The 20,610-nt window shown below is 39.1% G+C and overlaps 1 protein-coding gene across 4 annotated transcripts in view; it reads left to right on the forward strand.

Annotated features, from left to right (window-relative positions):
- Positions 1-20,323, forward strand: part of TMTC4 (transmembrane O-mannosyltransferase targeting cadherins 4) — a 63,932-nt gene extending 43,609 nt beyond the window's left edge. For 2 of the 4 annotated variants that reach the window (XM_074910908.1, XM_074910899.1), the window contains 7 exons: positions 5,771-5,850; positions 6,024-6,131; positions 6,249-6,390; positions 7,057-7,171; positions 7,649-7,761; positions 14,621-14,690; positions 15,209-20,323. In XM_074910908.1, the coding sequence (XP_074767009.1) occupies positions 5,771-5,850; positions 6,024-6,131; positions 6,249-6,390; positions 7,057-7,171; positions 7,649-7,761; positions 14,621-14,690; positions 15,209-15,360 (780 nt within the window). In that variant the 3' untranslated portion in view covers positions 15,361-20,323. Of the gene's footprint in view, positions 1-5,770; positions 5,851-6,023; positions 6,132-6,248; positions 6,391-7,056; positions 7,172-7,648; positions 7,762-8,728; positions 9,425-9,445; positions 10,469-14,620; positions 14,691-15,208 lie in introns of those variants that run through there. The other 2 variants (XM_074910918.1, XM_074910927.1) reach the window with 2 other exon arrangements.
- Positions 20,324-20,610: the final 287 nt, after the last annotated feature.

Genomic DNA, 20,610 nt, shown 5'->3' on the forward strand with positions numbered 1-20,610 from the left:
GTATCTAGACAATACAGATCAAGACCCAGAGTTTAAAAAGGAACCTGGAAATGCTAAACTTTGCAAAGGGAATTATAAACTTAGCATCTACTGGAATACAAATATGTGGCAGTGAGCTGTAAAAAATATTCATGGCCGATATTTACAACATGGTGGTGTCTTTCAGTAGTCTCAGATTTCAATACATAGAAAAAGAGCTGTTGTATTTTATTGTGTGGCAGTGGTAAGCAACCATCTTCTTTTTAATGATGACCTCAGTATATCTTGTCTTCTGGATGACAAGTACATCCTATAAATGGAGCAAATGCAATCTGTTTCTTTGTGTGTAACTCCATCCATCTGCCATGGTAAGAGTGCTTTAGACAGATCCACACTCTTCGCCTGTGCTCCAAGCTCCTTGGACTCAAGCCATGTCTGGCTGGGAGGCTGTGTAGCTGTGTTCACACAGGGCTGTGCTTGAGCCGATAAGCTGTGTGCGAGCTACTGAACTAATGCAGCTGGTTCAAAGCCAATGAGCATACAGGGAAAATGAGCTTGTGTTTGTCAACATTGGGCTGTGTAGACATGCCTGAGCTGTATTGCTGCTAGTGACAGCTTGCGCAAGTGGAAAGCGTGGTGATGTGAACAGGGAGGGTTTTGTAGGCTCACATTCCAATTTTGCTGAAGGAGTAACTTGGAAATAACGGTAGTAGGGGACTTTTCTAGGCAACAGCATTAGAGAGTCCATGTGTGAGAGCCAACCTCTTTTTTTCTTTATGGACTCAGCTATATTAATTCAATTTTGACAAAAGTAAATGTCAAAATTGGAACTAGGTTCTCTTCTGATCTTCAGTTGTTGTCTTGAAATTTCAAACTTCCTTTAAAAACTAACTACTCCACAGGACTTTCTTTCAGTGGCCCACTTACTTCAGTGGGAGCAGACCAAAAGATGGAATGTAGACTAATAGCTTTCCTTTGTTGTTCTTGGAACATCTTTAATATGTGTAATGTGGTCATGCTTTACTTGCCTGATGTAGCAGCGTCACAGAATCTCCAGGTGTCTCCCAACTAGCAACAAAAGCTGCAGCTCCTTGTTCACGTTCTCTGCTACAACTCTTTTCAATTCCAAATTGTCTGTATGTGAGCAGTGTAAACTTACCCTAATTCTAAGTAACAAGAGTTAGAGCAGTGCCTTCTCTAATTTCAAGACTCATCTTCTTTAAACATCTCTTTAGACAGAGGTGTGGAAACCGCTGTTGAGATGCTGAGGAGAGGGGCTCTGGGGGACCCTTCTGAAAGCATCAAAAACCCGGTGGCAAAACTGCAAGCCAAGAAGACAGAAGCCCAGGGAAGAGGGAGAGCCTCAAGCTGCCTCCCCCGGCCCCTGAGCAGGAAGAGTGAGCTGCCAACGAGAGCAGTAGTGACTCAGAGTGGGCAGAGACAGGAGTGATGACACCCAACACTCCTCACATGCAAGAGCAGCCTCCAGGGAGCGCAAGTGACCAAGATGGGCAAACAAGGTGTGGCACGTCAGTTGGCACAGGCAGGGCAAGCGGACAGGGCACAGTCCATCTCCTGGGTCTAGAGCTTATCTGAGCTAGTTGTCATCCCATCATCCTCCACGAGTAGGCTGAACCATGATCTCCACTCGTGTTAAAGCCACCACCATAAAGAACGTGGCGACCCAGACGAAGCTGCCACGCAAACATGCAGCAGTCCAGGTCCCGGGCTGCAGGGAGTGCCTGAGCCTGTCAATCCTGCCGGAGGGCAGCAGTGACAGCACCTGTGTGCACTGCCATCAGCTGGGTGACCTGCTCAGCCTGGACTCAAAGAAGAGGTTGAAAGAAGTATTAGGGAGTGTGAAAGGGAAATTGATTGGTGAAGTAGCACCTTAGCACCCCTGAAGCAAAAGGAGCAAATGGAGGCTTCAAAAGAGGCAGGTAATCCCTCACCTTCTTGCTTCCAGGCAGAAGGAGGGGACCTAAGAGATGGGGGAGGCTGGAAACTGGTCCCTGCTCAAGGACACAGGAAAATCCCCTCCCTGGCTAAATAGGGAGATTTGGCTATAACTCAGAGAGAAAAGGAGAGTTGACAGCCTTTGGAAGAAGGGGCTAGTGACTCACAATGATTGCAGGAAGGTTTAGACTGGATATTAGGAAGCATTTCTTTACAGAACAGGTTGTTAGGCATTGGAATGGGCTGCCCAGGGCAGTGGTGGAGTCCCCATCCCTGGAGGTGTTTAAGAGTCGGGTTGACATAGCGCTGAGGGATATGGTGTAGTTGGGAACTGTCAGTGTTAGGTTAATGGTTGAACTAGATGATCTTCAAAGTCTTTTCCAACCTAGATGATTCTGTGAAACTGCATTAAATGAGATTGTTAATCTACCCCCTTGAATGATGGATGTGTCTGCCTCAAGAGGATGAAATTTAGGATCAGCTTTGATAAATGTTGCCCCGTGATTTTGAAATTTGTTGAAAATAATCAGGTACCATATGAAGTTACAAAAAAAAATTCACCATGCAGATTTTTAAATGTTTTAAATATTTTGAAATGTATTTTAAATGGTATTTATTTTAAATATTTAAAATATATATTATATAGAATTTTATTGTTTTAAAAAAGAGCAAGAAAGAAGCATGTTACAGATCTTGGTTAAACACGTCCAGGAGTATGTCACACCTTTGAACTTGCATGGTCCTGCACTCAAGTTGGTTTCAAAGGTTGTTAAGACTGAAACATATATTTTTTATGTATTTGGCAGTATTTTTCTTAGCTGAAGAGAAGGTGTCTGTATGTTGATTCTGTTTTCTCTTACCACCTTTTTCATACCATATAGATTGACTTAATTCCTGGAACTCACTGGTGATACACGCTAGTGTGAGTTAGAACCAGTCCTGTGTTGTTACTGCTAAAGCAAATGAACAAGTACAGAGACTATTTACTCCTGATATGATTATATGTTACAGGTAGTTTATAAATTTGGAGTATTTCAGTGCTACTGGCCTAAAAGGTTCACTGGATCCAGTTTGGGATCTTTTCATTCGATGTCATTATATTGCAAGTTTATCCTGGAGTGCTTTGTTGAAGTACTGGAATATCTAATTACAGGCTATGATAAAAGCATAACTACTGTTTCATCATGTCAGACTACTGGCTTGGATTTATGTCCTTAGCTCTAGACATCTACATCTGAGGCTTCCTTTGTAACTGAGTGTCATGGTTTAAGCCCGCAGAAACTAAGCACCATGCAGCTGCTTGCTTACTCCTCCCCTCTTCCAGTGGGATGGGAAGAATTGAATAAAAAGTAAAACTCATGGGTTGAGATAAGACCAGTTTAATAACTAAAATAAAGTATAAATATAGAATAAAAATTAAAATGTAATAAGAGTAATAAAATATAATAAATGTAATGAAAACAAATATGACAAAAAGAGGGAAATAAAACCCAAGAAAAGACAAGTGATGCACAATGCAACTGCTCTTCACGCACTGGCCAATGCCCAAGCAGCGATCCGCCCCTCCCAGCCAACTCCCCCCAGTTTATATACTGAGCATGATGTTCTATGGTATGGAATATCTCTTTGCCACACAGATAACATTTTAGATGTCAATTTTTTGTATAGAAGCATAGTCATGCAGAAGAAACTTTAGACAACGTTAGCTGCAGAAACAAAATGTGAAGATCAAAAAGGCTTTGTTTTATTATTATTTAGAAAACAGATTTTCAGTAGTAGAGGAAAGAGTGTTTTGATGAAAGAAGCTGGCATTGAACAGAAGCATCTGCATGTTTCTGTAGAAATTTTGACATCTGTGCTTTGCTTCCATCCTTCTCAGCAAATGTTCATGTTTGCTGAAAAGGTGATTATAAGCAGCTAGGAAGAGAGAATAAAATAGTTGATAATACTAGTGCTCCAACTGAGGGGGTGTACCTCCTAGAAGATGATACTACATTTCAGTTTCTTCCTACGCTGCTTTGAGGGGGGAAAAAAAAAATCTGTTTGACAGTAATTTTGTTTTTGTACAGGAAAATACAAATTTCTTCTCTCTTCCTCATTTAAATGTGTGCACATTTAAACACTTAAATAACAGTTCAAGCACTATGCATGTCTAACATGGGAGAATATGCAGTGCTTGTGCTTTTGCTTTTTTATACTGGCTTCTTAAGCCAGTTGAGGTATTGTGAACAGACAAACACATAGAGCTAATTATTTGGCTAGGCTACAGTGCCATGGTTATGTTAACTTTCAACAACACATACCCGTTGAGATCAGCTAGGTTCTACCCTAGGGTATTTTTACCTAATTGCCCTGATTTAGGCAAATAACCGTGCTGTTATGCATCCCTGAGAAATGCTCTTTTTAGAGCTATTACTGTAAAGTAATTACCTCTTAAAGATTGATAAAGGAGCATGTGGGCATAATGTAATATGTCATTTCCAGTTAATACCTATCTTTAATCATATAATAATGAAATGCTATGTCTGCTCTTAAATGTTTAATCGGGAAAGGAAAATCCTCCCTCCCAGGTTGGCATGTACAGTATCTGTCAAAGACAAAGAACCACAAGGCTGGACATGAAATTTAAAACATCACACTGGCCCCTCATATCTAAAGGCCACATTCTTCCCACCCATTGATGTACAGAAAGTACTTGGTCCCCATGTTGTGCAGGTAGGGGTCATAGGAGAAATCAAGGAGAGTTACAGCCTTGTGCTTAGCAGAGGGCAGAGTTATTGTCAGCCTGGTATGGGGCAGTAGAGCTAAGGGCTGATCTTGACATCTCTCTGTCATGGCCAGTGAAGAGAGAGATGTGGCTGTATGGCAAAAGTCACCTGCACCTCTCAAATGGCAGTCTGTGCCTGGAACCCCTTTGCTGACTGTTTTAAGAGCAGGATGTTACTGCATATTACACTCCACTGTAGAGTGGTTTTCATCACTGCGTATTTATGGTAGGCTGAGGAGTTCTTTTGGTATGTTTTAGTTTTTCTTCTCTTCCCTTTTTCGTTAGCACCATAATAAGAGGAACTAAAGCTACAATTTCACTTGAAGGGAAATTAAGAAACCTATGTATAAGGAGGAGCTCTTCATTTTTAGGCGTATTGTCTCTCAGGACAGAAAGAAATAAACCACTGCAAATGCTAATAGTTTATTTAAATAGTTTTGCTATCAGTTTTAATAGACAGTGGTAGATCTTTTTAGTTCAGTTCACAAAATGTACACAAATGTGTGTTCCTCGTTTTATTTTTTGTTTGTTTTTGAAATAGAGCTTAGTTCTTCTGTTAATGTTGAGTTTCTTCTATCTAGTTTATGCTATAGTGAAAGCAAAGTTTATGCTATCTAGTTTATGCTATATCTAGTTCTTCTAGTTTATGCTATAGTGAAAGCAAAGTTTAATCAACACATTGCTGTAGTGTTTCTTCTGCTGTTGTGGATTTGATTTGAGTCAGACTTCTCTTACTTAACTGACAAATAAATGAAATGAAGAGCAGGAGGTCTTCATATAAAGAGTCTTGTGGAAGGTGTGGTGACCTCATTAATAAAATCAGGAAGTGAATAATCTTTCTTAAATAGCTGGAACGGGTAAGCTGATTTATTAATTTATTCCTCAGATTTTGTCTTGCTGTCTCCATTTAATATATTGTCCAATCTAAAGTACCCACCTACAACAAAAAACAGCAGTGGATGATGCAAGTGCTGACTGTTTCTATTTGGAGTAAGAATTTTTAGCAACTTAGCTCCACAAAATATCTGACTGTGTAGCATCTGGTATAATGTTCATCTGTGTTTTCAGGTGCACTACAATGTTGGCAAAAACCTGGCTGACAAAGGAAATCAAAGTGCAGCAATCAAATACTACAGAGAAGCTGTAAGGTATCAGGAATTTTACTGCTTTAATGAACTATCCTAAAATTGCTTTTGTGTTTAACATGAAGAAAATGCTTAGGTATTCATTTTCATGATATGCAGCATTGCAGAGCTAGCAATTTGCATATAGTAATACATGTCCCATACATAATAATCATCTCTTAAATTTTAAATTTTAGGTTGAATCCTAAATACGTACATGCCATGAACAACCTTGGAAATATTCTGAAAGAAAGAAATGAGCTCCAAGAAGCAGAGGAGTTGCTGTCCTTAGCTGTACAAATACAGTATGTTTAGAACAATGCTAAGCAGTGTCATGCACCAACTAAGCAGAAATGATACAATAGGATCCTTGTGCTCCAAATGCTCAATTGTGTTCTCGTTTTTTTCCTCAATTTGCCCAGACCTGATTTTGCTGCTGCATGGATGAATCTGGGAATAGTACAGAACAGTTTAAGGCGGTTTGAGGAGGCAGAGCAAAGCTACTGGACTGCAATTAAACACAGGAAAAAATATCCAGATTGTTACTACAATTTAGGGCGGTTGGTAAGTGCTTTTGAATAAATGATAGTTATGACAAGAATCTGTGTGTGTTTATATATATATAATACTGCTGTATTGTTAAATGCTGATAAGTTATTCCGGTTCACTTGATTTGTAGTTCAGAGTAATTTCACATTTTTGATAGCTTTTCCTATTGCTTTCCTGTATACTTCCTTCCATACCACCTTTAGTAGTCCTACTTTTCATATAAAGAGATATAAACAAAAATAGAGATCATGGTCTTTTGTTGAAAAGATATCATTTAAACATTTCACAATATTAGACTGTTTTGCAGTCATTAATATATTTTTAGGTAGTAGAACTATGCCCCCCAAAATTCCCTTTAGATTCTTGGATATATTTATATTAAATATTTACTTATTCTCTTGTGTAGTTTTCTAAATTGTATGCTGGTTTTCTTCCCTATCCTATTGGTACATGTATATTTGAAAATGAGCCTGACTTCCAGAGAAAAGCAGCATAAAATTAGTATATAGTTCTCTATCTTTCATACTACCATAGTGTTCTTTTTACATTTCTTATTTTTGTCTATAAAAACAAGTTCTACTAGAATGGAATGAGACATTAGGAGCCCTTTAGTGTCTTTAGTGCATGATAGGAAAGTAAAAGAAGTCAGAGTGAAATTACTGGGGTTTTCTTTCTTTTTAGTATGCAGATTTGAATCGCCATATAGATGCATTGAATGCGTGGAGGAATGCTACAGTTCTGAAACCAGAGCATAGTTTGGCTTGGAACAATATGATTATATTGCTTGATAACACAGGTATAAGCCTATTTGAATGTTTTAATGAATAATTCAGTGTCTAGCAAAACTTAAAGCTTTATCTCTATTTATCTAAAAGTTCTGCTTCTTCTTTGGCTACCCAGACACTAATAAATATAAGAATAACTTCTGACTCAATGGTTCTAGAGCATCGCTTGAAATCCAGCCTGTAAACTGAATTTCTGATCCTTATTTGCAAGGCCATCATAGCACAAGCATGTTTGTATTACAGATGAAACTTCAGAACTTTTGAAACTGTGCTTTGTTGTTCTTCTGAAGGTGTTATCTGTTGAAAACAAAATGGAGGCGTTCTGTTGTCTTATTCTGCAGGATTTTACACTTGTGTGTGATACCTGGTTTTCTTTAAAAATGCATGTAATCAGTTATTTGTACAATATGCATGCTCACAGCATGAAAAGTAACTAATAAGGCTGTGTTAAAAGATGCCTTCTCTTTTTCTACTACATGGGCTCCCAGGCAATCTAGCTCAAGCAGAAGCAGTTGGAAGAGAGGCCCTGGAATTAATACCTAATGATCATTCCCTTATGTTTTCATTGGCAAATGTACTGGGGAAATCACAAAAATACAAGGTAGGTAACCAGAGCTTTCTGAGTGTTGGGTTTTGGGTTTGGTTTGGTTTTTTCCTGTTTAAACTCAGGGTAAGTTTTTTGTAGAAATTGTTCGAGGAGGCCATTGTGGACTATGACTTAGATAATCAGGTTTCAATGCACATTTCCGTCTCAGTATTGCTGTGTGATTCTGGTCTAAGTTCATCCCACCTTATTTTAGATTCCTGAGTTAACAAATGTTTCTGCCCTAAACTATGTTAGTGGTCAGCAGAGAGAAATAGGCTCTTAAGCACACTAGAGGGCAGTTAGGGTCTTGTATTCCTTTATTGCCAATAGAGAGAGCCTACTCTGATTTAGAGGCCTTGGTTCAGGAACTAGTCCTTGTGGTTTCACTATGTAAAGAAAGCAAGGTTTACCATTACCTGATATGAATTTTAGCCTCATTGCCTCAGACACTATCTAAAATAGAGATACCAAGATTTTCTAATCCCAGATTGAGGATGAGATACATGGGTAATCCCCAAATATTATGAGAAACAGTCCATACATTGAGCAATGTATTGAACTTTCTCTTGGATACAGTGGATCAGCCTGCGAGTGGCACCTCAGCATTAGCTACTTATATATTTACAAGTAGTAAATGTAATGGAAATTATGAGAATGAGTTGTTTTCCAAAAGGAATTGTATGAGCTGACAGAATAAATAATACACAGTTAATATATTTAGTTGTTTTAATTGACTCTATAGTCAACGATTTATGTATATGATAGGGACAAATTAATAATCAAGGAAGTTTGTGGTATTCCTCAGAAAAACACCATTTACCTATGGCTTGGGGGGTGGGGTTGATGGCTTTTTGATAATGATAATGTTAGCAGCACTGAAGGAACACAATCAGTATGTGCAAAGAAAATTTTATGATGTGAAACTTAGCTCTGAATAGATAAATTTTTCCACCAATTATTGTGTCCACTTAAATTTCTACAGTCCTCATCAGCTGTGGAGTCATGACCTGTCCGCATGTGAAATCAGGACCTGTGACAACCCAGCACTTGCTTTTTTTTTGTCTTAGTGATGCTGTTAGACACCCCGTTACTGTTTCTGTAGACTGGCTGGGTTTTCTTTTGTACAGTCTTTTCTCTCTCTACCTGAGACTGTAGTAAAATATGTATTTTAGGTTACTTTAACGAAGTTCCAGAAGGATACAAATTAATATCCAGAATATATAAGGGATGAGATTATGGAGGAGGTAATTGCTAGAATTATTTTGGTGAGTCATGACTGTGAAAGAATAGAGGATTGTAGAGTTATTCATCAAGAAGAGTATGCAACAGAGAGAACAAAGAGCATTTGTAATGAAATAAGTAGAAAAAAATAATTTGAAAACAAGCTAGAAAACTTCTCCAGGTATAGGAGAAACAATTCTGTCTTAGTGTATTTAAAAAATTTAAAAGGAGGTAAGGGTTTTGATTGCTAGCTCTGAAAGGTCATTATGCTACAGGGGAATGTGTTGGAGACAAAGTAGAAATGATAGTAGGGGAAGATTAAGCTTTAAAGTCAGCATCCTGAATAAAGCAAAAGGAGCAGTGGAGCCCAGGAAAGAAAGCAGGGAGCCAGTGAGTGTTTTAATAGTTCAGTATGGAGTAATAGGTTTGCATAGAGAAAAAACTTAAATAGTCACTTTAAACTGATGGCTTTTAACAGAGAGAGCAAATTAAGGGAATTGGAAAGTGGACTCACCTACAGAAGGGTATGATCTCAGCAGCTGTATTTCGCATCGCCTGGAAAGAGGAGATACAGGGTTTTTTAAGTGGGAGAATGCTAAATGACAATAACAAGCATGGAAAATTCAGATTTCTTGTCCACCCCCTCACCATGTGAAAACAGAGAAGTGGGAGCCCATGTAGTGGATGGAGATTGTCAAGCTGATGGAGGTAATTTTCAAAGGGCTACCTGGCTGTGTCTGATGTGTTGTATAACCTCAGGCATTTCATTTATTAGGTTACTTGTTACGTGTCTGTATAAAAATTGTTACTGTATTGGCTCTGTTGCCATAAAGTAAGATTTGTTCTGGGGGTTTTTTGTTATCTCTTATTTTAAAAGACACTGAGTCAAAAAGGTTTTACTATGTTATGAGAGATTTCCTTCCAATAAGCACACAATATTCTCCTTCAGTTTCAAATCCACTTTGATATTCAGCAGACGATGGTTTTCCTAAGTGACCAAAAAAACCCTAACCCTTTATGATTTCTGTTTGTATCTACTCATGAATGATTTATTGTTCCAGAAACAGAAGCACATAAAGGATGAGCTGTTTTGGTGGTTTTGTTTTGGTTTTTAATTAACATCTGTTATAACAAGTTAGAGTTGTCCTTTAAATGCTTGTTCTTGTCACAATGGATAAAGAACCAAGCTATCTTTAGTTCTTTGAAAATACATATGCTGCATTTTTGTTATATATACATCTATGCTTTTTCTGTTAAAAGTACAATAAATTGAAACCATTCAGCATTTTTTGTATTTGAAATGAAGCCAGACTACAATTTTGTGCTGTGGCCTTGGCAGCAAATGGAATGCAGTGTGCTTACCCAAAGTCTTTGATATATGCAGTGTACAAGTTTCTTGGCAACACTTAAAGATTTGGCGAGATACAGCAATTTGAAGTATCACCGATGTACTGGAATGTATATTTACTCTATATATCTACAGTAATATGAATATGATGCACCTTAAGTAGCCTTTAATCAGCCAGTATGCTTCTACTAGCTGCCGAGCAAAGTAGCAGTGATAAAAATATTTTCAGCATGTAGCTGAAGATGTATGGTAATGGCAGCCAGCTCTGAGAATCTATTTCATTAAATTTTCTGGGAAGGCATTGCACATGTTGTCCCTTCGTGCTTCAGCAGTGAAAGGATGAGTCAATACATTAGGTGTTTCTCCTTTATGTAGGTGGCAACTTTTAGGCATAAGACTGAACTAACTGGGCAGCACATCACTCACTTCGGTTGCTGTTAACCTGTCTAGTGAGGAAAATTTACTTACTAGAAAAAAATACTAAAATTTACGGTGGAAAAAAATACCATTTGAGGGGACTTCTGATTAGTACATGCTTTCAAGTGTCAATCCACTGTTGATTTTTAGGCTTGGATGGTTGTACGAAAAGAGGAGGTTATCTTGCAACACCACTAGACTTGACAAATGTTTGAGTCTCAGTATGTTTCTCAGGTGACTGAGTTAAAAACAGAATAATTTTGACTGGAAAGGGCATCCAGAGGTCATCTAGTCCAATCCCTGACCCAAACCACATCCAACTCCAGTTAAATCTTGAACACCTCTATGGATGGAGATGCTAAAACCTCTCTGAACAGCATCTTCCAGTGCTTGACCACCCTTACAGCAAAAAAAAAAAAAAAAACAACCTATTTCCTTTTATCTAATTGGAATTTCCCATATGCCAGTTTGTATCCCCTGTGTCGCATCCCATCTCACAGACTTGTGAGAAGAGTCTGTCTCCATCTTCTTTGTATCATCTGTTCAGATGTAGATAGCAATATGGTCTCCATCTTCTCTTCTGAAGGTTCAAGAGATCCAGTTCTTTCAGCTGCTCCTTGTATGTCTTGTGCTCCAACCCCCAACCCATCTTGGTGGCTTTCTGCTGGACTCACTAATGTCCATGTCTTTCTTGTAATGGAGAGCCCCAACCTGAACACATATCCCTGATGTGGTCTCGCACATGCCAACAAAGGAGAAGGTTTACTTCCCTGGACCTGCTGGCTGTTACTTCTGCTTAATACAGCCCAGGATTTGTGGTTGGTCATCTTTGCTGTGAGGGTATGCTGATGGCTTTTATTCAATTTGCTGTCTACCAAGCCCACCAGATCCATTTCTGTAGAGCTGTTTCCTAGACAGTTGCCTCCTAGCCTGTACTTTTGCATGGGGTGATCCCATCCCAGATGCAGGACTTTGCATTTGCTTTTGTTGAACTTCATGAGATTCCTGCAGTCCAATCCTGTTCAACATCTTCATTAATGATCTGGATGATGGGGCAGAGTGCACTCTCAGCAAGTTTGCAGATGACACCAAACTGGAAGGAGTGGCTGTTATGCCAGACAGTCATGATGCCATCCAGAGGGGACCTTGACAGGCTGGACAAGTGGGCTGGCAAGAACCTCACACAGTTTAACAAGGAGAAGTGCAAAGCCTTGCAGCTGGAGAGGAACAAACCCAGGACAGGCATAGTACATGCTGGGGGCCACCCAGCTGGAAAGCAGCTTGGCAGAAAAGCACCTAAGGGTCTTGGTAGTTGCCTGACTGATTGAACATGAGCCAGCCATGTGCCCTTGTGGCAAAGACAAATAATAATATCCTGGTTTGTGTTAGGAGTGTTGTCAGCAGGTTGAAGGAGGCGATCCTTCCTCTCTGCTGGTAAGGCCACACCTGGAGTCCTGTGTCCAGTTCCCAGAGAGTCCCATGGACATACTGGAGAGAGTCCAGTGAAGGGCCACAAATGTGACAAAGGAACTGGAGCATCTCTCCTATGAGGAAAGGTCGAGCCTGGCGAAGTCTCAGGGGGAGGATCTCAATGTATATAAATACCTGAAGGAAGGGTGCAAAGAGGATGGAGCCAGGCTCTTTTTAGTGGTGCTGAGTGACAGGACAAGAAGCAATGGGCCAAAACCAAAACAAGGGATGTTCCCTATGAACATCAGGAAATGCTTTTTTACTGTGACTGTGACCAAACACTGTCACAGGTTGCCCAGAGAGGCTATGGAATCTCCATCCTTTGAGATGATTCCTGGACATAGTCCTGGACAGCTGGCCCTCTCTGAGCAGGGAGGCTGGACCACATGACCTCCAGGGGTCCATTCCAACCTCAACCTTTCTGTGATTCCTGCTAATTCATTCCTGAGAAGGCCCGACATCGCCTCTTCATGGGAAGTAGAGAATAAATCTGTTTGCTTTTGCTTCCGCGCGCGGACTTTTGCTTTGCTTTGCTTATATTAAAACTGCTTTTGTTTCACCCACAAGGGTTAGTTTATCTTCTTTCCCCTCTTTACCCTGTTGAGAAAACAAAGGGAAGGAGGGGGGGGGGGGGGGGGGAAGTGATAGAGCGACTTGGTGGATACCTGGCATTTAGCCAGAGTCAAACCATCACACCTGTCCAGGTCCCTCTGGATAGCAGCTCTCCCTTCCAGTGTATTGACCACTCCCTCCTCTTAGCTGCTACCTGGAAAGTTTCTGAAAGTGCATTCAGTCCCACCATCCAAAACATTAATGAAGACACTAAATAGTATGAGTTTCAGAGAGGCCAGTGCATCCAGGAACTTTAATGAGAATGCTGGAGCTGCTGATTATGCCAAGGAAAAGCAATGCTAAAACTTGCACCATGCAGTCATATATTCCTTAAATTTCCAGACATCTGGTTCCCTTGTTCACTCTTATCCAAGTACTCCTCCTGAAACAGGATGTCCTGCAAAAGGATTTGTCGAGAATCCTAGAGTTTGTAATTTCCTTAGCCTGAGAAGATGAAGACACTTTCTACATCAGTCTCTCTTGGCTTGAGAGTGGCAGCCTCAGCTGTGCTCAGCAATGCTCTGAAAGGAGCATGTAGTTTGGCTTTGAATTTGGACATACTGGGAAGTTCTTAAGTCACTCCAAAGTTGAGTGACTCAATCTTGACATCAGAAATTTCTTGTCCCCTGAGGGACCCTTACAGAGACTTATTTCATGCTTCACATGAGAAGATGATGGAATCAAAAATATGGCTGACAGGTTTTATTTTTCAGTAGAGCCTGTGTTGTGTTTTGTGGATATAAGTAATAAAAGCTTAGCACAAAGGAAAGGCCTTTTCCCCAGGCTGTTGTTCTCACATACCTCAGACAGCAAGTATGTGCATTCAGACAGAAGTCTACAACATTGAGGTAATTTTATCTGCAGCTCATTTGCATTGAATCTGAATGGACAACTTTCCTCAAAACACATCCCAGCATATAGGTGTATGTAAAAATCGCTCTCTAAAGTATCTAAACTTGCATGTGAGTGAGTAAATACACTCCATTTGGATTGGGAGGGTGTATCTTTTTAAACTTCTGTAGGACATATGTTCTGGAACAAAAGTACCTATATTAGCAGCTAGTTTGGAAAAATTAAAATGTTTGAATTAGAGAATCAATTTAGCAGTAAATTGTTCCCTCAATATTTGGTGAGGAAACTCAGGTTTTATAAGAAGTACTCAGATTATCAGCAGTCTTAGGACTGTTTCCACAATGCAAGTGGGAATATGGAAAAGATAACTTCTGAGGAATATTTCAGTTGGCTTTATTTTTTAAATAACAGGCACTCGGCTACTCTTCACCGAGAACCATGCTGAAAAATCTGTTTGAAAGGGCCTTACTGAAATGCCCCCATTTTAAATACTAAAAACTATTTTAAAGGAAAAGGTGTCTAAAAGGAGTTTGCTCACATATTGAATTATATTATCCTTAACTTGATTGAATAAATAGGGAAAACGTCAGTAGGTGATGTTTGAAAGTATTGTAACTATGCAAAAAAAAGAAACAGTTTTAAGTAAACTGCTTTGCAAACTTCATGAGCACTTAATAGCTCTGCTAAAATGACAGCAGTGTGTGAAAGCATGGCACTTACTTGTAGCATTATTACTGTTTTCTGGAGGCTGTAGTCACCTGAGCTACAGGATCACAGAGGCTTAAATATATATATATATATATATATATGGTGATATATATAGATATAGATATATATATATATATATGGCATAGTTTGTGATGGTTTTTAATTACAATTGTGGGTAAATTTAGCATTATGTTATATACTGCAACAGTAGACTGTCCTGTTGACATGTTCTTCTAAATTATTCAGGAATCTGAAGCTTTGTTCCTCAAGGCAATTAAAGCAAATCCAAATGCTGCCAGTTATCATGGTAATTTGGGTAAGAGCCTTTCTAACTCTTATCAGCTGTATTGTTTGTTTGCTTCATATTCATTGTGTTTAAAAAAGAAAAAGCAATCTTTTGAGCCTTCTTCCTGCTGGGCAGATTTCTATTTTACTTCCTAGAAAAACTGCCAGCCAGAAGAACAGGGCACTAAACCAGAAAAGCTGTCACACGATATGACAGATCAAGAGGGCTGCACAATCCAGCCCAGAGGTAGCGGCACTTCAGCGTCTGCAAATTGGTTCATTTATGCAATGCTTGTAACCCTCAATGAGCTCACCAGATAAGAGGGGCCATTTGTGGCTGCAATGTAATTCATTCCTTCATCATTCCCATGCCAGTTCTGCTCCCAGGCTTTGCTCCTGCATTTGGCAACAGAACAAGCAGCTACTGTGCCACCAGCCAGCGAGAGACCCTCACTGGAAACAAACGCTTTAATGTTGTTTTCCAAGTGATTGGCAAGATTGCATGTTATTCAACAATATTGCTAATGAAATTCCTTATTGATGTTCCAGCTGTGCTTTATCATCGCTGGGGAAATCTTGACTTAGCAAAGAAGCACTATGAAGTCTCTCTGAAGCTTGATCCTACGGCACCCGGGACCAAGGAAAACTACAACCTCTTAAGAAGAAAACTGGAGCAATTGCAAAAGAAAGGCGGTGCCTGATGTTTCTTTTCAGGTTGTCTGTGCATGCTGTTTACGATTAATGTTACATGGGTACTTTTGACCATGTAAAGGATTCAGTTGTTATTTCTCAAAAATAATACCACCACCAGCACCTCACACCTGAATGTCCAGCTATGCCCTCCTACAGATCCTAACATTTCAGCTTGAGGGATCATTTTATTTTTACTCTTGAACTGCTTTTAAAGTCCCTTAGAACATTTTTATAGGTATATGAAAGCAACACAGATGGAATTTCACAGCTTTCACTTGTAATTTGATATCTTCATCTGACTCTTTAGTAGCAAGATGAATATCAGAAGGCAGTTTTATTTCTGAAAGTGATTCTTAAAAGAAGGGCAATTTCCGGTTTAAATCCTGATCTTTTCAAGTGTGAGGAATATCTGTCCACTTCAGTTTTATTACTGCCTTCTTCTGCCAGTCCTGCAGAGCCAGTGGAAGAATGGATTCTCTCTAGCAATTCAGTCTGGTTGTGTAATTTGAGTTATGCCCTTGTTCTTGTTTCTGGCTCCACCCTGTGAAGTGTCAGATTTGTACAGGAGTAAATAAGGACGAGGATTTGACCATAAATGTTTGTCAGCCAGTGCACTGCTCAGGTATGCTTGAGTGGAGAAAATATGCTTTGATTAAGACAGAGATTTTAGCAAGCAGCAAAGAGAAAAGAAGTGTGAGGTGACAAAGGAATCAGCTAGAGTTTCTGTTCTCACAGGCAGCCTCATCTAGCATCGACAGCTTGGGCAACAAGTCAGAACTGTTTTAGCTCCCGTGTCAGGTCAGTGGTCTAAATACAGTATAGCATCTACAGGAGCTAACTCCTGTGTTGTCAGGCATTTGAGTGCTTTCTGGTTAACGAGATTACACCTTTCAGCTCCTATATTGTTGGTGAATAAGGAGAGAATTTCTGTGAAAAGGTAACTGGGCAGAGGACCTGACCTTGGCCGTTGATGTATTAACTGGAAGGAACTCAGCTTCACCTTTGTCTTCTGTGGCACATGTGTTTGCTGAAGTGGCAGTTAAATAAGCATAGCTGTTAATGCATAAACTGATCATATTTATGTGGGATGAGTCAGAGATGGTATATATTGATACAATCTCACTTTTCAAAATGTGCTATGCTTTAATACACTTTAAACTCTGGCTGTCCAGAGTTGTTTGTCTTGTGCTAATATTTACATTCCTGCTTCAGGAAGTTGACACATGTCTATTTATTTGTTGGGGTTCTGTTGTTTCTTTTAAGATTGGAAGGTTGCTATTGGATGGGAAAACTGATGAACTTTACCTCTCTTTTCATATTCCTTTAGTCTCTCTGACCATACTGCCCAGAAGAAACTGATCAGTGCAGTATTTGCAGCTTTCCTAATTTGTCCAATGATTATTGTATAGGAGGTTGTGTAATGTTCTCCATACACAACTCATCTATGTGAGGAACTATGTAAAGTGTCGGGAATGCCTGCCATAGGACCGGAATATCATGTGACCTTGCCATCTGACCACCACATAACCATTCTACATCTATACTGTTTCAACCTACAATATGCTACTTTTACATTATAAATTTGCTCGGAAATTACAGTTGTTTCAAGAACCAAGTGTGTCAGCAGAGCTCACCGTAATACTGCAGAGCTACCAAAGCATCCTCTGACAATGCTAGTTTGGATACTACATGTAGTGCAGCTACTTTAATATTCTTACCAGACTAACTGTAAATCAGGCCAGCAAGGCTGTGGCAGTGTGATGCTGTCCACAGATTTGTCTTTGAATGAATTAATACACCTACATTATATAGTATATTGCCATACTGATTTTAGTTAAAGTACCAGAGGCATGTATTTGTGCTAGTGCAGTGCTCCTCTCCTGCAAATATAGCCCGTTTCTCAGCAGGACTAATTAGTTCATATAGGGTACTAAGTTGATGTAATTGTTTCCATTTCCTCTGGTTTCAGGTCAGAATTTTCACATACTAGTTTCTGAATGTATTTGCAGGATATAAACATGCTCTTTGGTAAGTATCTGTATTGATCCAGCAGAATGCTGCACCAGTATAGCTAGTCATATCTGATAACCAGCATAGTGTAGTCAGTACCAACTTTTCTATCTGAAACATGCTGAAATGGATACACCGTTCAGCAGACTTTTAAGGCTTTCCATACATAGCCTGTTATGTCTCAGATATAGAGAACACTTAGCTACTTCAATCATGAGTTATTAAAAGAGTTGGAATCTGGCTGGATGAGCTAGTTTATAGCAAAAGACAAAAGTGTTTAATATAATCAGGTCTTTTCTGTATATTTGGAATATGACATACTGAGTTTAAATTATTATTCTCATCATGGGGTTCACATGTATAGTTTTCTCTGTTGCCTGCCATATCAGCTTTACAGAAATCCACTAGATCAATATTATGTATGGGGTATGAATTCCCTCTAGGTCATTATAAACCAAAGTTGTTTTAGGAATTCCTTTGTGGAAGTCAGTTTGTCCTTCTACTTGAGTCTTAGATGAAAGTGACATGCCAACAAATTGGATGTTTTGCTGGAATTCGAAAATGGTGTTTACAATACAGAGGACATAATTTCTTCTTGATTAATTTTCTGGCTACCTGTATATATTTTTGTGAAGCTTTATTTGTTTTATATAATTTTCAGTGCTACAGAAATTCAATTGTATGATGGTAATAAGAAGAATACACTTATGTCTGAGCACAATGTTGAGGCAGAATTGGGTTCAAAGGAAGCAACAAACAAAACTGCTTTTTTAATAAAAAATTTCTTAAGTCTTTCAAGAATCCTAAATATTTTTTTACTTTATTTTCAGAAATATTTTGAGAGTGCAAATAATACAGTCAGTTTTATTAATACAGTTATAGTGTTAACCTTTTGCTTGTTTTTTCGTACCTCATAACTGACTCCCGGAATAGTACGGAACACACAGTGTGGAAGAGAGAAGGGTGAAGAAAAAATGGTTTTGTGTGTAACTGTTGTTACAAACATTGTTGGTCTTTCCAGCATGTTGGACTTTTTCCCCATGTTATCTTTCCACCATTGCTAATTACAGAAGTAAGTTTCCTGCTTATCAGCTGGCCTGCTTGATTCTGTAGTGAAATTAAGAAACCTGGATACTTTTTTTTTATTTCAAAGACTGCTTATTCAAACACAGTTCTGAAGAGAGAAATACAGAATGATTCGATGCACAGAATGGACTCAGAAAAATATTCACAATGACTGCTATGAACGACAGTCTCTTTTCACCAAAAACTCCCAAGGGAGATCCCTAATTGTATGTTTCTTTCATGTTTAGACCAATGCCATGGACATGAATTTTCCTGTTACTTGATTTCATACTTAAGGTTTAAACTTAAGAGATGTGGGTTGTGTGTGTGTGTGTTTATGAGCACTCGGAAACAAAAATCTCAATACTTTTGAGTGGTTTGTTAAAAATATCAGGCCTATTCACTGGGAACTTGTTTCCTTCATATTTGAGATACCTGCATCTGAGCTGTTTGTCCTAGTTTCTCTGTATAGTCACTGGGGGAAAAAAAAAAACAAACAAACAGGTAATCTGAAACATGATTCTTCTCCTAAAGAAAGCATCTTTGGGATGTGAGGCATCATGTACTTGAAACAGGTATTCCTCTTCACTAATTTCAAAAGGTAACTAAGGTAGTCAGCTCATATATATGAAGAAAATCTCACTGCTGCTTTCAGCTGAAGTAATCTGGTCCCATACACCTCTAGCATTCTCATGCATTATCTGCACCAAGAATATGAAAAGACCGGCATTGAAGCAAATTGGCAGGTGCTTGCCTTGAGAGTCAGAGAGTCAGAGTAGCTGGATGAGGGAATGGGATGAGACAGATCAAGAGAGCTTTGGTTTCTTCAGACAGTTAAATTTATATGGCTGATAAAGCATCTGGATGACAAATCTCTCCCTACAGAAACAACATTCAGGTCCAGTTCGATCCATTGTTAGCCAGCCTGTGATCAGAATAAATGGTAATAACTTCTTATTAAATTGACTTGTGGTGTCCTCCACTTTGTTTTAAAAGCACTCTAAAGCAACTGTAAATTTGCAAAGGTGAGATTTTTTCCTTAAATTGAAGCTGCTATTTCAGGCTGTAGTGTTAGAATGTTAAATGTGATAGCATAGCCCATTTCTGTATGGTGGGGTTTTTTTACTGTAAATATTTTTATTTGGTGGTTCCTGTTTGTGTTCCACATTTCGTGTGAGCACAGGTACATTTACATACCTATCATTACATGTAGATTCCCACGTGATTCTTGATTTGCCCTTTCACTGGATAGTGCTTCCTTCCACAGCCCTTGATCTGTCTCTATCAAATATGTGTTTATGAGGGCATGTTTAACTGGGAAAGACTAAAATTTGCTAGAAGCAAAAGTGAGATCCCATGGTTGAATTCCTGTGACGTAAACAGTGAGGGAGCCAAATGTCTGACATGTACCACCATAAACAGCACGTACCACTAGTAGTGGCCACTTCAGGCTGTGTGCTGGGCTCTACGATTATGTGAAGCAGTTGTACGTAGGCATCATGTTATAAACACAGCATCTTGGAGCCAGTGCTTTAAGGAAAAAGGACTGTATAGCCACTCTGAAGAAGAGGATGCACATAGCTGCGTGGGCTGTTGAGCGCTGGAGGACTGATTACCTTTGTATTAGAAAGCTGCACTGCAGTGTTGTGGCATGGCTGTTCAGTGTGTGTCAGTGATGATATGTGTCAAGTGGTTCGGGGCTTTTTAAAATGAATATTTTTGTTAGGAAAAAATCCCTACAGATATTGAGATTGGTAGCTTGTGATTGCCGAGTTGAACTGTTTTTTAACGTAGTGTTAATCATTTAGATTGCCAATAGTACAACTGATTTATTTTCAGCTGAGCAAGTAAATACATTTGTAATGGAGCCATGTAATAAATCCGCATTTTGCTATCTTTTTGCATAGATTTTGATTGTGACAATGGTGTTTATTTTTGTAGTAAGTTTTCATTCAAGGTTTTGCTATAAGCTAGGAAGAAAACCTAATGGGCATGGTAGACTGGTACTGTGATATACAGGAAGACATTCTTCCCAGAGTAACATGATTCTGCACAAGAGTGTTGATGTTGAATGCGTATGCCTGAAAAGTGCAGTACTTGAGGAAAGTGATGGAATACCTAATTTATTAATTCAAGTTCTAAACCAGTAGACTGTAGAAGGAAAAGCGGGAGATACTGCCTCA

This window comes from Athene noctua, chromosome 1 (assembly GCF_965140245.1).
Source record: "Athene noctua chromosome 1, bAthNoc1.hap1.1, whole genome shotgun sequence".
NCBI lineage: Eukaryota > Metazoa > Chordata > Aves > Strigiformes > Strigidae > Athene > Athene noctua.